The following is an 11,659-nucleotide window of genomic DNA, read 5'->3' as shown; positions in this document are numbered from 1 at the left end:
CAGTGGTGCTGGCAGGAACATGAGCCAAGCTGCCTTAGGAAATCTACTCCTGGAGTTGCTTGCTCTCCACTTGAGTGTTGCTTACTCTTGGTTCAGCGGAGCTGATCGTTGTACTCCAAGGTGATCCCTGGGTTTAGCTCCTTGTGTTTGGGGGCATTGCCAGTGTTTACCCGGAAAGGCTGTTTAAAGGCCTGTTCTTGCACTGCTTGTAGATAAATTGTGTCTGAGTTGTGGGATCTGTGTGGGGCTGTCCTGCTCTGGCTGAAGTTCTGGTAGCTGAAGTCCTCTGCCAAGTGCCTGTCTTGGCTGTAACTCTTTCTGCTAAATGACAGTGGGGAAGTGTCTGAGAAGTTGCACAGTTGTGTGTTGAAACACTGAAAGGAAAAACAAGATTCTGTGGAAGAGCCATAAACCTGAGTCCCCAGAATTCCCCTGAGGAGCAGCCTCAGCAGCTGTGGATCTGCTGGTGCCAAAGAAGCACAATTCCTTCCATGGCATCTCCCAAGGGCCTGCGGCATCCAGACCATCGTATTGCTTGAGGAGGTGAATTGTGGAGGCCATAGGCTCAGCTTCCCTGGGGCTGGGAAGGAGGAGGCAGGTAATGGTGTCTGGAACAAGCCAGGGTCATCCGGGACCTGGCTGTACTTGTGCCATGAAGTCTTGGTGAGCAAAATTGTTCAAGAGCATATTTTATCAGCACGTGAGCTGGTGTTTGGGCTTTGTGGGTGACGGTGTGTAATGACCAGCTTCTGGCACTGTCTCTGCAGCATGTGCTGCTCCTTCTGATGAGTGCATGTGTCTGTGTGTGTGTGTGTGTGCATCATGCATGGGTATGAATCAAGAACAGCTTTTGCAGATGCTGACACAAGGCTCTTCCAGGCAGTCTTACTCAGTGCAGTTTGAAATGCAGAGCTTCCCATATCTGTGAAACGCATGAGTCCCCCTCAGGAGTAAGGTGCAGGAATTAGACCCAGGGTCAGCAGAACAAGGCACCAGGTGCTGATGGGTTTCATGCACACACTGAGACCTTCACAGCCCTGCTGGGCCTTGGGGGCAGCATGCTGGCACCACGTTAGTCCTGGCAGGAGCTGTTGTGTCAGCCCGTGGTCGATGTGACCTGCCAGCAGCAGGCATGGAGCTGGTGTGCTCTGCTGGGAGCGCAGGTGAGGGCAGGAGGGTGTTGGGGCATCTGTTTGGGATACAGAGTAGGGGACTGTTTGGGTGGGGGGGATCCTGTCCCCTCTGGCTCGCTTCCCCCAGCCAAGAGGAGACACCATGGAGTGTTGGACCTTTCCTGGAGCACCATGGGGCCATGGCCGGGAATGGGCGGCTTTTCCCTTGAGGCACGTGCAGCTGGAGCTGCTGAGGGCTCCCCGAGAAGTGAGGAGAGAGCTGTTGGGTTTTCCCTGATGCATCCCCTCTGCCAACCTGCTCCTGTGCCTGCATGCAGACGGCCCACAGGATGGAGTGAAAACAGAGCTTTCCATGTTGTGGGAAGAGAAACAGCAGCGTGGGGAGCGTGTCAGAGGAAGGATGCGGTGTGGGGAGCAGCCTGCACCACCCAAGGCTGCAGCAGCACCATGAATCCAGCCACTGGCTCATGTGAAAAAAGGAAGAAATAAATAAAACCTGGGACTGTAAAACGTGAAGGCTCCGGTTAATGTTCCTCTGTGATAAAACGTGATGCAGAAAGTGGCAACCCTAGCACTGGGGGTAGGGGAGGAGGTTGAGGTGCTGCTGTGCGGGGGTGCCGTGACCACGTATCACGGCTTGGCTGCAGACGTGCGGGTGCCGAACATCAGCGGTGGGCTCCGGTGAAATGCAGCCCGGCCTTCCTGCTCCAGGCCGGGCCATTACCGTGCCCGGGGAGTAGTGGCGGGGTCGTTCCTCACCCGGCGTGGCCAGTGCCAAACCGGGGTGCCGCTGGGGATGCCGGGCACCCGGGGCTGCGGGAGGGAACGGGGCACTGTAGCGCCGCCAGGAGCCAGCAGGGGCGCGATAAGCAATTGAGTACCGCGCTCCGGCAGCCGCGGGGCGCCGCAGCGAGGGCAGGGGAGAGGGAGCGGCCGCTTGCAGTGCCGCGTGTGGGCCGCCAGGGGGAGCCGCGCTACCGAGGCGCTGACGTGCTGCGCAACGACCGCCAGAGGGCGCTCCCGCGGCAGCGGTGGGCCTGCGGCGGGGTCCGCCGGCCCGGGGCGGTGCGCGGCGGCTCGTCGGGGGGCGGACGGGGCGGGAATCACCTCCAGCGAATCCGGTGCCGGCGCGGGCCGCTCCTTGCCGGGGCGGGCGGCTAAGCTCGTGCAGGAGCTCAGCGAGCCCTTTGTTTGTCTGCTTACCGTGCAGAGGCTTTCGGGCACCGGCAGGGGAGGGAAAAGGCCTTTCGGGAGCCGGGACCCCGCAGCGAGTGCGAGCGCCCCCTGCGCTGGGCGTTTAAGCCTGCGGCGGCCGGAGCAGCGCAACAAGGCTGGTGCTTCCGCAGGTGGTGAAGGTGCCCCCGGCAGGGAGAGGTGCCCGGCTGGTGAGAAGCCGCCGTCTGGAGCTGCGCTGGGGCTGGGCTCCCCCTCCGCAGCCCCGCAGCTGCAGCAGCAGCGTTCGGCAAACTGGGCGAAAGGCGTCCTGCTACCGGGGCGGGCTGAGCCTCGTTAGTTGGGTCCCGCCTCGCCCCACTCGGTTCCCGGCGCCAGGCGCATGGGCGGAAGCAGAGCTGCTGCGGGGGGAGCGGGTGGGCGCTCGGTCGAGCTAGGACGGGGCTGGGGGGGCCGGCAGCCGGGTAGGGGGGAAAGGGGAGAAGAGGAGGCAAAGGCTCTGCCCTGGCCCTGTGCTCAGCCCGCCCAGGAGGAGCCGCCCGGGGCGGCCCCGAGGCTCCCGGTTCAGCTGGGAGGCTGCATATGGCCCCTGGCCCCTCCGTGTGCGGAGAAAAGGACCGGAGCAGGCGGCAGGTACCGGCCGGCAGGGTTCAGGTTCAGCCCCTTGGGAGCGGGGTTTGCGTTCACTAACGGGTTCTGCTGCCTGCGGGGGGCGAACGAGGGAGGAGCGCAGGAATCCCGGTTGCCGGCAGCAGCCTCTGTGCAACTAGAGTCAGAGGACGCATGTCCCGGTAGGGCTCCTCGCCCCTCCGGCCCCTGCAGGGACCCGGAGAGGGGTATTTGCACTGGGCTCCCCCAGTATAAGGCCTCTCGCCCCGTGGCTGGCTATGGTCTGGGAGCTCACATGAGAGCAAGGGTTCATCCTCCCGGCTGTCCTTCGTCCTGCCGGCTGTGACACTGCGGCCGCTTCCTCACAAGGGGTTTTGCAGTGTAGGGGAGCAGCCGAGCGGCAGAAGGGCTGCTCGGCTCAAAATGAGCAGCGCCGGGGAACGCTGATACAGGAGGACGAGCCCAGGCGAGGAGCGCGGCCCTGACATGGCAGCGCTGGGGGACACCGACACGGGAGGAGATGTCTGGTGAGCGCTCTGCAGCGGGCGGGTGGCTGTGCCGTGCTCTGGAGTGTCTGGAAGGGTCACCCCGGACACACGTGAGCTGGAGAAGCTGTGCCTGGCTGCGGCCGAGGAGGACAATGTGCCATGTTTCTGGCTCCTGGCACTGGTGGTGGTTCTGTTGGGGGCGGTTTGGGGCTGGTACCGGTCCTGGGCTGTGGTAGGGTCAGGGCTGTGGCAGAACCTCGTGTCTCTGTTGTGCCTGGTTGTTGCTCGGGAGGAAAATGTTGTTGCTTGTGGCTTCTGGTTGTGTTGTGGGACCAGTCACTGCAGGTAGCTGAGGGAAGCTCCCATGATAGAGCTGCCCCAGGGTGGCTTCTCTCCACGCCATCAGCCTGCACCCAGCAGGCACTACCATGGCTGCTCCGCCGTGGGCCTCCGTGGTTGTTCTGGGCCCCTCCTGAAACCGTCTCAGCTTTATTTGATGTGTGGCACTGGGCTTGGCTCAACTGTACATGACGTTTAGCACTTGGGTCGGTTCAGCGTTAGCTGATGCAAAGCAGGATGCGAATTGCAGCCTGCATCTGCCCCGGTCCTGCTCCCAGCAGGGTCAGGGTGGTGGTTTGGGGGGGAGTGCTGTGACAGCCAGGGTGGCTGGGTGCCTGAAACGCTCCTTGCTGAGCAGAGGGGGTTCAGTGGGGCGTGCTTCTTGACTGCCCTTTGGGTGATGAATGAGTTTTTCCTGGCTGAACCCTGAGCTCTCCCGTTGTTGTTTCTCCCTTGCTATCACCTGTGTTGGTGCTGGGCAGCCTCTGCTGAAAGCAACGGGCAAGAGGAAAGGGAAGTGTTGCCTTAGCCCAGGAGGGGGGCAGGCATCTCCCATGGGTTATGTGGGGCCGTGCTGTGCACACTGGGAGCTCTGACCAACTGCTTTTGCTCCTCTTTTTTGGGTACAGAGGAGACACTGGTGCTGCCTTGCCTGCACCTGCCCACTGCAGGAGATCTGGTGGGGACGCCTCTCAGTTCTGACCTTAGAATTGGGAGAGACCCTCTGTGCAGAGAGAGGCACTTGGCATGGATTTATTCCCTGAGGGAAGAGGCTGGGCTCCCTGCTGTTTGGAGCAACTTGCTGGTGACAGCCATGTACCTGTACACCTGCCTCAGAGAACATGTCCTGTGGACGGACACCCCAGCTTGCTACAGCTCAGGTAATTTCAGCTCCAGGCACAGGATGTTCCTGATAACAGTCACTCCTTCCTGTTACAGCTGCAGGTCAGCTCGACTCTCCTCGTGGAGGCTACAGAGAGCAGATGTCCTGCTCAACCATGCTGTCTGCACAGCCCTGCTGATGGATGTCACAGCTCCAGCTAATGGACACTCCAGCTCTGGGGCACATCCAGCCATTGGCCCTCTGGATAAGAGATGTTCCTGCTGATGGGCTCACCAGCGTGTTACTGCTCGGGGTATTTGAAGCCCTGGGTAATTTCAATTCCTGATGCTTGTTTCAGTTTCAGGTAATTTCAGGTCCAGCTTGTTGAAGCTCCAGCTTTGGTTTCAGCTCCAGCTACACGATGCTCTGCTGATGGACACTCCAGTTCGTTTCAATTCTGGCTACGAGATGCTCCTGCTACATGCAGCTGTGGCTGAGGAAGTGAAGCTGCTTCTTGTTACCAGCTTTGGCTTAATAAATGCTCCTTCTTGTTACCAGCCAGTTAAAGCTCCAGCTAATTGCAGCAGTCTGAGCTTTTGGCCAGGTTGTAAATCAATCACTGTCATAACTTGTATATGACTATGAACTGTCATACTTGTACATTGTCTAACATGGAATAACTATTCTGGTGGAGTTGGAGCCCAAACCCAGCGTGAAAAGCCCCTTTTGCCCCAGAGACTTAGATGTTGAATATGGGCTGGTGCATGCCAGTGACCCGGCATTCAGGGACCAATGCAACCAGACCCCCCCCCTCCGGAGGGGGTCCACGCAGCTACCCACCCCCCTCCCATCAACCCACACACCTCTCTGCCTCCCACCCACCCAAAGCTCCCCCCCAGCCTCTGTTTTGGGGGCTGAAACGGGCTGACCGTCTCTGTTTCCAAGTCCCCAAAGTGTAGCACTTGGTTGTTTTTGCTTTCCAAGTCCCAGAAGCACAGGGCTGGGCCCTGAATTTTCAGGGCTGAAAACACATGACCTAGTCTTTTTCTGAGTTTCAGAAAGTCTGTGCTCATCCTTCCCGAAAAATACAGCACTTCATCTCACATTTCCAACCTGAAAAGCAGTGGACTGCAGTGTGGGGCTTGGTTTTCCCTCAGCTGTGAAAACAGGAGCTCACCAGCATTTTCAAGTACTGAAAACACGACTGACTGACACTTTTTTTTTGAGCGTCAGAAACATACGGCTCTGCTGTGGAGACCCAAATACAGCCCCCCGAGCTTGTTTTCAAGGCCAAAAATGCAGCACTTTGTTTCAGAAGATGAAAACACAGCATTTGGCTGCTGTTTTCAACTACAGAAAACACATCAGCCCCTTTCTGAGCTCCAAAACACTCTCCATGTTTCCAAGCCCCCAAAACACAGCATTCAGTCTCCGTTTTGGGAGCGGTTTGAAACACTGTTTTCTGACCCCATGTGTGATGTGATGGGGGGTTGGAGGGAGTGTAACCTACCCCCAGGCCAGGGAGCCCAGCTGCAATTCTGGGGAGTGCTTGGGAACTGGGGTGAAGGCACCCTCCTTGCAGGGAGGGTCCCGTCCTGTCTCTCTGTGGGGCAGCACCAGCAGATACAGGGATTCACTTTATTGTGCTTTATTTCACCAGCTCCACCGGCCTTGCAACTCAAAACCCCCTCCTGCCCCAACAGGGCACCTCAGCCTTGCCCAGGCACCCGGGGAGCACAGCCCGGCCGGGCAAGGAAGGCTACAGCCCCTTCCATGGGAACGTACCGGCCTTCTACAGGGGCTCTCCCAAGCCCCCACCACAGCCTCCTCCGAGGGGACTCCCCAACGTCCCGCAGAGGGAACCTCCTTCCCCGCCTCCTCCGGAGAACCCCAGCGGCAGCAGCGCCGCAGGAGCCCCCCCCCCCCCAGGCGGCCGCTGCCTGACCCACGCCGCCGCGGCGAGCAACCGTGGTCGGGACGGGCCTTCCCCTGCTCCCGGCCCCGGAGCTCCCCAGCTGCCTCCGGGGCGCTTCTGTCCCACGGGGCAGGAGACAGCGGAGCCCGGACCCGCCAGCGGGACAGCGGTTCTCGCGGCCTCTCTCACCTGCCCGGCGCGGAGCGAAGGACACACAGACGTACCGTGGCCGCGGCTCTCAGGCTCCCCTGCCCCGGCCCGGTACGGCCCCGCCGAGGCTCCCCCGGCTGGGGCGTTGTGTGGATGCCGCGGCCGGTCCCTCTCCGGTGACCCCAAATGGGTCCTGGACCCATTTAGGAGGTGATCCTGCCCCTCTACTCTGCTCTGTGAGACCCTGCTTGGAGAACTGTGTCCAGTTCTGGAATGGACATGGAGCTGTTGGAGCAAGTGCAGGGGAGGTCACGAGGATGATCAGGGGCTGGAGCACCTCCCGTATGAAGACAGGCTGAGAAAATTGGGGCTGTTCAGCCTGGAGAAGAGAAGCTGCGTGGAGACCTCAGAGCAGCTTCCAGTGTCTGAGGGGGGCCTACAAGGATGCTGGAGAGGGACTCTTCATCAGGGACTGTAGGGATAGGTCAAGGGGTGATGGGTTCAAACTGAAACAGGGGAAGTTCAGGTTAGATCTAAGGAAGAAGTTCTTTCCTGTGAGGATGATGAGGCACTGGCACAGGTTGCCCAAAGACGTGGTAAATGCTCCATCCCTGGCAGTGTTCAAGGCCAGGTTGGACAGAGCCTTGGGTGACATGGTCTAATGTGAGGTGTCCCTGCCCGTGGCAGGGGGTTGGAACTGGATAATCTTAAGGTTCTTTCTAACCCAAACCATTCTATGGTTCCATAACATTCCTGACAGACTGAGCTTATGCCCTGTCTGGGATTTGCTTCCCCACTGCTGGGCATCTCTCTGGTTTTCTGTTTGAAATGTCTGAATGCTAGCAGAAGAAAATGAGATAAGATGATACATACAGATTTATTCCCACCCCCCACACCCCCGAAGTACAGCTGTCAGTAAGTGTCTGGTTTTCTTCCTGCTTGTCACTAACGTGGCTTTACAGCAAAGCTCCCGTGGGAAGAACTGCAGTCCTTCCCCAGTGTATGGGAGGAAGAAGAGGAAAAAGAGAAGGAAGAGGAGGAGGAAGGAAGACTGCGAGTGAATGAAAAGTAACTCTGGTGCCACCCCCACCTCCTACTTCTAGTCTTCGTGTGAAAGATTTGCCAGGTAAACGTCTGCTGTTTCTATGAGCGTGTCTGCTCAGGCTTCAGCTGCCGGATGGACATACTCGGTGCCCCATCTAGCGTCCACATGCCCGAACAACCACGCCGGAGACCGGCGCTTCCCCAAATGCTGAGTCTCCCAAGCAAGCATCGCGCCTGGAAAACTGCCCCGCTCCTGCTCAAGGCTGGGCCTCGGTGAAGTATCAGACCGGGAAAACCAGCCCTCTGTGCTGCAGTTAATAGTTTCTGGGCGCTGTTCTCTCCTTTTCTCCCCACCTGTGCAAATCCACTCTTCCTTGGTTGGGTTTTCCTGTTACTAAAACAAGTTTGGTTGCCACTTCAACTTTGTGATGTTCAGTTTTATAGATTAAGGCAAGGTTGTCACTTACCAGATAGCAGCAACCTCCAAGTTCTCTGCAACCTTTTCTGTGTCTGTCAGGAACAGTGACTTAGTTGCTTCATTTCACGACCCAACAAATCCATGTTCTCCCACTCGTGTGCTGCTGCCTGCTTTACTTCTCTGCAATGCCTGCAAAGAGACCTCAACTAGAACAGGCAGGAAGGTTGAACGTGTGTGCCTCTGCTCAAAGAAACGCTCTCTGCATCAGGACCAAGACAAAGGAGGGAAGAGCTGTGCTGTGCCTGCACCTCCTCTATGACTAAGCAGAGCATTCAGATATCCCAAGCTGTCAAACAGTAACAAAAGTCTCACTGCACACGCTAGAAACCTTGCAGTGCTGAATGAATATTAAATCAGCCTACTTGTCATGTCTCTTCTAATGATGAATTAGCATTAGTGTCAAAGCTTGTTAATGCGATATAAAAGTTACCCTGTGAATATATATGTTCCAAGCTCAATTTCAGTGTGTTGCTCTACTGAATCACGTAGGAGGGCACACTGACTTTCAGTTATCCTTATGCTACTATTAAACACAATCATCTCCGTGTCTTGGTTGGCCTACATGCCTAGAAGAGTTCCAGAGGGAAAGACGGAGAGTATTTAAAGTAATGAAATCTTGGCATTGCAATTATTATTTCTAAGTGTGTATTTCTTACTGATAGCTTTTGTTGAGGTAATTACTCTGGGTGGTATTTTCGACTGCAGGCAGCAACTTACATATATCAGCTTCCTCATGAGCACATCTCAGCATGTTCCTAAAAGGATTATGTTAGCTCCTGTTAAACACACCACAGAGGGTGAGCAGAAGCAGTGTTCAGGAAGTAATACCACAGCATGACTCTAGCAAGCCGTGCCTGTGATGTGCCCAACGCATGCACAGAAATTTGTGGTTTTAGCTTTCAAGCAGCTTCGGGTTTCACTCCCATTTAATGCAGGCTTTTCTTGGCTTCAGATCTGTACCTATATGCGTCAGAAACAGCAACATTTGATTCTCCAGAAGGACAGACCCTTCGGAAAGAGCTAACGCTTGGTACCATGAATCTTCCCATTGATAATAACCACTAGCATGATTTTTGTCTAGTGAGGTGACTCTACTTCCCTCACTCTATAAGAAGTGTTTGAGCTTGACTAAATGGTGAAAAAATGTTTTTCAACCTTGATATTCAGCATTAGCTTCACATGGCCCCAGACTGTGGCCACTAACCACTGCTGTATCACTGTGCTTTTCCTTTTTACCCCCTGCACCCAACTGTGTTTCCTTTCAGATAACCTCTGCAGACCACTGACCTATGGGGAGAGCAATTCAGTTACAGCAAGGATGATTCTCCATCATCCTCAACTGATCTCTTTTAGTTCTTTGGCATTTTGTGCCAGCTACATGCAGAGTTTTCATTTAAGCTGAATGAGACTCAACGTGGTTTATTTCAGTTTCCACATCACCAACCTTCTACACTGATATTTTCCTTCTATGTCAGAACCAACCAAACTAGTTCTCCTTCAGTCTTAACCAGAAAATAGTAGACTGAGACAAACCTTAATAAAAGGGAAGTGAAGGCCATTTTCCTGTATTTAGAACTGGATGAGGATTGAAAAAAATTACAAAGCCTGTAAACCCCAAATACCTCCTGCCCCCCACCCAGGGGATAGTTTGGCACCACCCCTGCTGATGCGTGTGATAATACAAGTATTTTCTTACAAAAGTGCATTACAGAACCACTATGAAATCACACTTCAATCAGAAAAGCTCAAGAGCATGTAAAGTGTTGTGGGAAATTACGAACTTCACTGTGTTAACTGAGGTTGGTTTGGGAATTCATTTTTGCCTCAGTTTCCACAGAAACCAGGCAGAAATTTGAAGTCAGGGAACTGGAGACATCCAGCCTTATATGCTTGTACCCAGCCTACCATGCTCATTAATCTCCTTTGTGTTTGTGCGTGCCTCTGTGAAATGCTGGCTAAAGGTACTGCTTGCACCTGTAAAAAACCCACCTCTTCTTTTTAAGTGGCTGGTTTACTCACCTTTAAGCACCTCTGTTCTCCACATGGCATGGCAGCATAGATGGAAGTCTGAAAGCATGTGCATTTCTCCCATAGGAATATGCACGAGTACTGTTAAATGAAACAGTCCCTGAGCAGGAAGGACTTCTGCTGGGAGATACAAAGACTTATCTTTGGAAACAGGCCTTATGGGATAAAATGTGACATTTGAGCAGTTTCAAAATATAGCAAGAGTACAGAACCAGGGGATTTTCTTTTTTTTTTTTTTTATTAGAATCATACAATCATAGAATGGTTTGGGTTGGAAAGGACCTTAAGATCACCTAGTTCCAACCCCCTTTTTATTGCTAAAAGATAGTGAAATAAATGCTAACCCCCTCCCCCACCAAACTATAAGCTCACATATTGCTTTCTCAGAATAAATTTACTCTACGGGTTCCACCACCTATTAAGACTTCTGTGCTTTTACAAATCTAAAAGCTGAGTAGCACAAATTAACATCTTTAAATGCCTGAGAGGAAAGTTGTCATTGCACTGCCCCTTCCCTTAGCAAAACAATGAAGTGATGCTATTCACATAGGAAAACTCAACTTTGGATTTGGGGCCTTTGAGCTAACACAGATCATCAATGTGATGGATCTTAAGACCTTCTCAACATCAAACTGTGAGGCTGTTTTTTCAGCAGGGCTGGCAGTTCCCACAAGATGCTGCAATCAGCTTCCAGCGTGGCTCTGTTGGCAGGAGAGCTCCATATCTGGAGATGCAGAGGGACCCTGAAGGCTTTCCCACTGAAATGAATGAGCTGGGGCATTGACAGCCATTGCCTTTCCTGAATAAGTGATGTATTAGTGCCAAACCCACAGTTTCTACTTGTTCTATTGGAATTAATTCAAATATTTGCCATAAGTGTAAAATTGCATCTTTTATAAAACCAACATTTACACTATGATGCTCATAGTTGTGTAATGGGAAAATTCTTCTCCTGATAAAATTGTTACTCTTGTTTTTTGCAATAGTCTTGATGTCACTGAACCCCCAAATGAAGATGAATTCTCTATTTTATAATGACTCATACCAGGATGAAAAAAAAAAAGTAAAGCTTGAAATTCAAAAAGCAGTAACAACACACAGCTATAGAAATCCCCTTTAGGGAATCTTTCTGCTAGCCTTCAGAAGAGACAGAATCTGGAGGCTGCTTTGTGGTAGACCAGGTCTAACTTTGGAGTGGGGGAACAAAGGGTACGATGCAGTGACAGCGTTCTTGTTCCTTCTTTTCCCTTTGACAGATTCCCCACAACACTGATGAGAAGCGAGTTACGCTGCTGTGCTTTAGGAGCAAACCTCAACTGAGAGGAATCTGGCCATTTGATTAAGACTGCTTTGTGAGGTTTTATTGAGACGATGATTTCTGCAGACCACCTTGCGACATGCTGAATGTAGAGGTGAGCTGATAAAGGCAGTAACACTGTTCTGTCATCACTGACTTAGCTTTTGAAGATTTCAAACGCC

At 53.7% G+C, this 11,659-nt stretch overlaps 1 protein-coding gene across 1 annotated transcript; it reads left to right on the top strand.

Moving 5' to 3' along the window:
- Positions 1-1,683: 1,683 nt before the first annotated feature.
- On the top strand, positions 1,684-5,258 carry LOC115605337. Its single transcript, XM_030479603.1, has 4 exons — positions 1,684-1,814; positions 2,028-2,518; positions 4,372-4,623; positions 4,924-5,258. The coding sequence occupies exons 1-4, from the start codon at positions 1,684-1,686 to the stop codon at positions 5,202-5,204; spliced, it is 1,155 nt and encodes a 384-aa protein (XP_030335463.1). The 3' UTR covers positions 5,205-5,258.
- The last annotated feature ends 6,401 nt before the right edge of the window (positions 5,259-11,659 follow it).

The sequence above is a fragment of the Strigops habroptila genome, chromosome 3, assembly GCF_004027225.2.
Source record: "Strigops habroptila isolate Jane chromosome 3, bStrHab1.2.pri, whole genome shotgun sequence".
In the NCBI taxonomy this organism is placed as follows: Eukaryota; Metazoa; Chordata; class Aves; order Psittaciformes; family Psittacidae; genus Strigops; species Strigops habroptila.
This window is presented reverse-complemented; position numbering and strand designations above follow the sequence as displayed.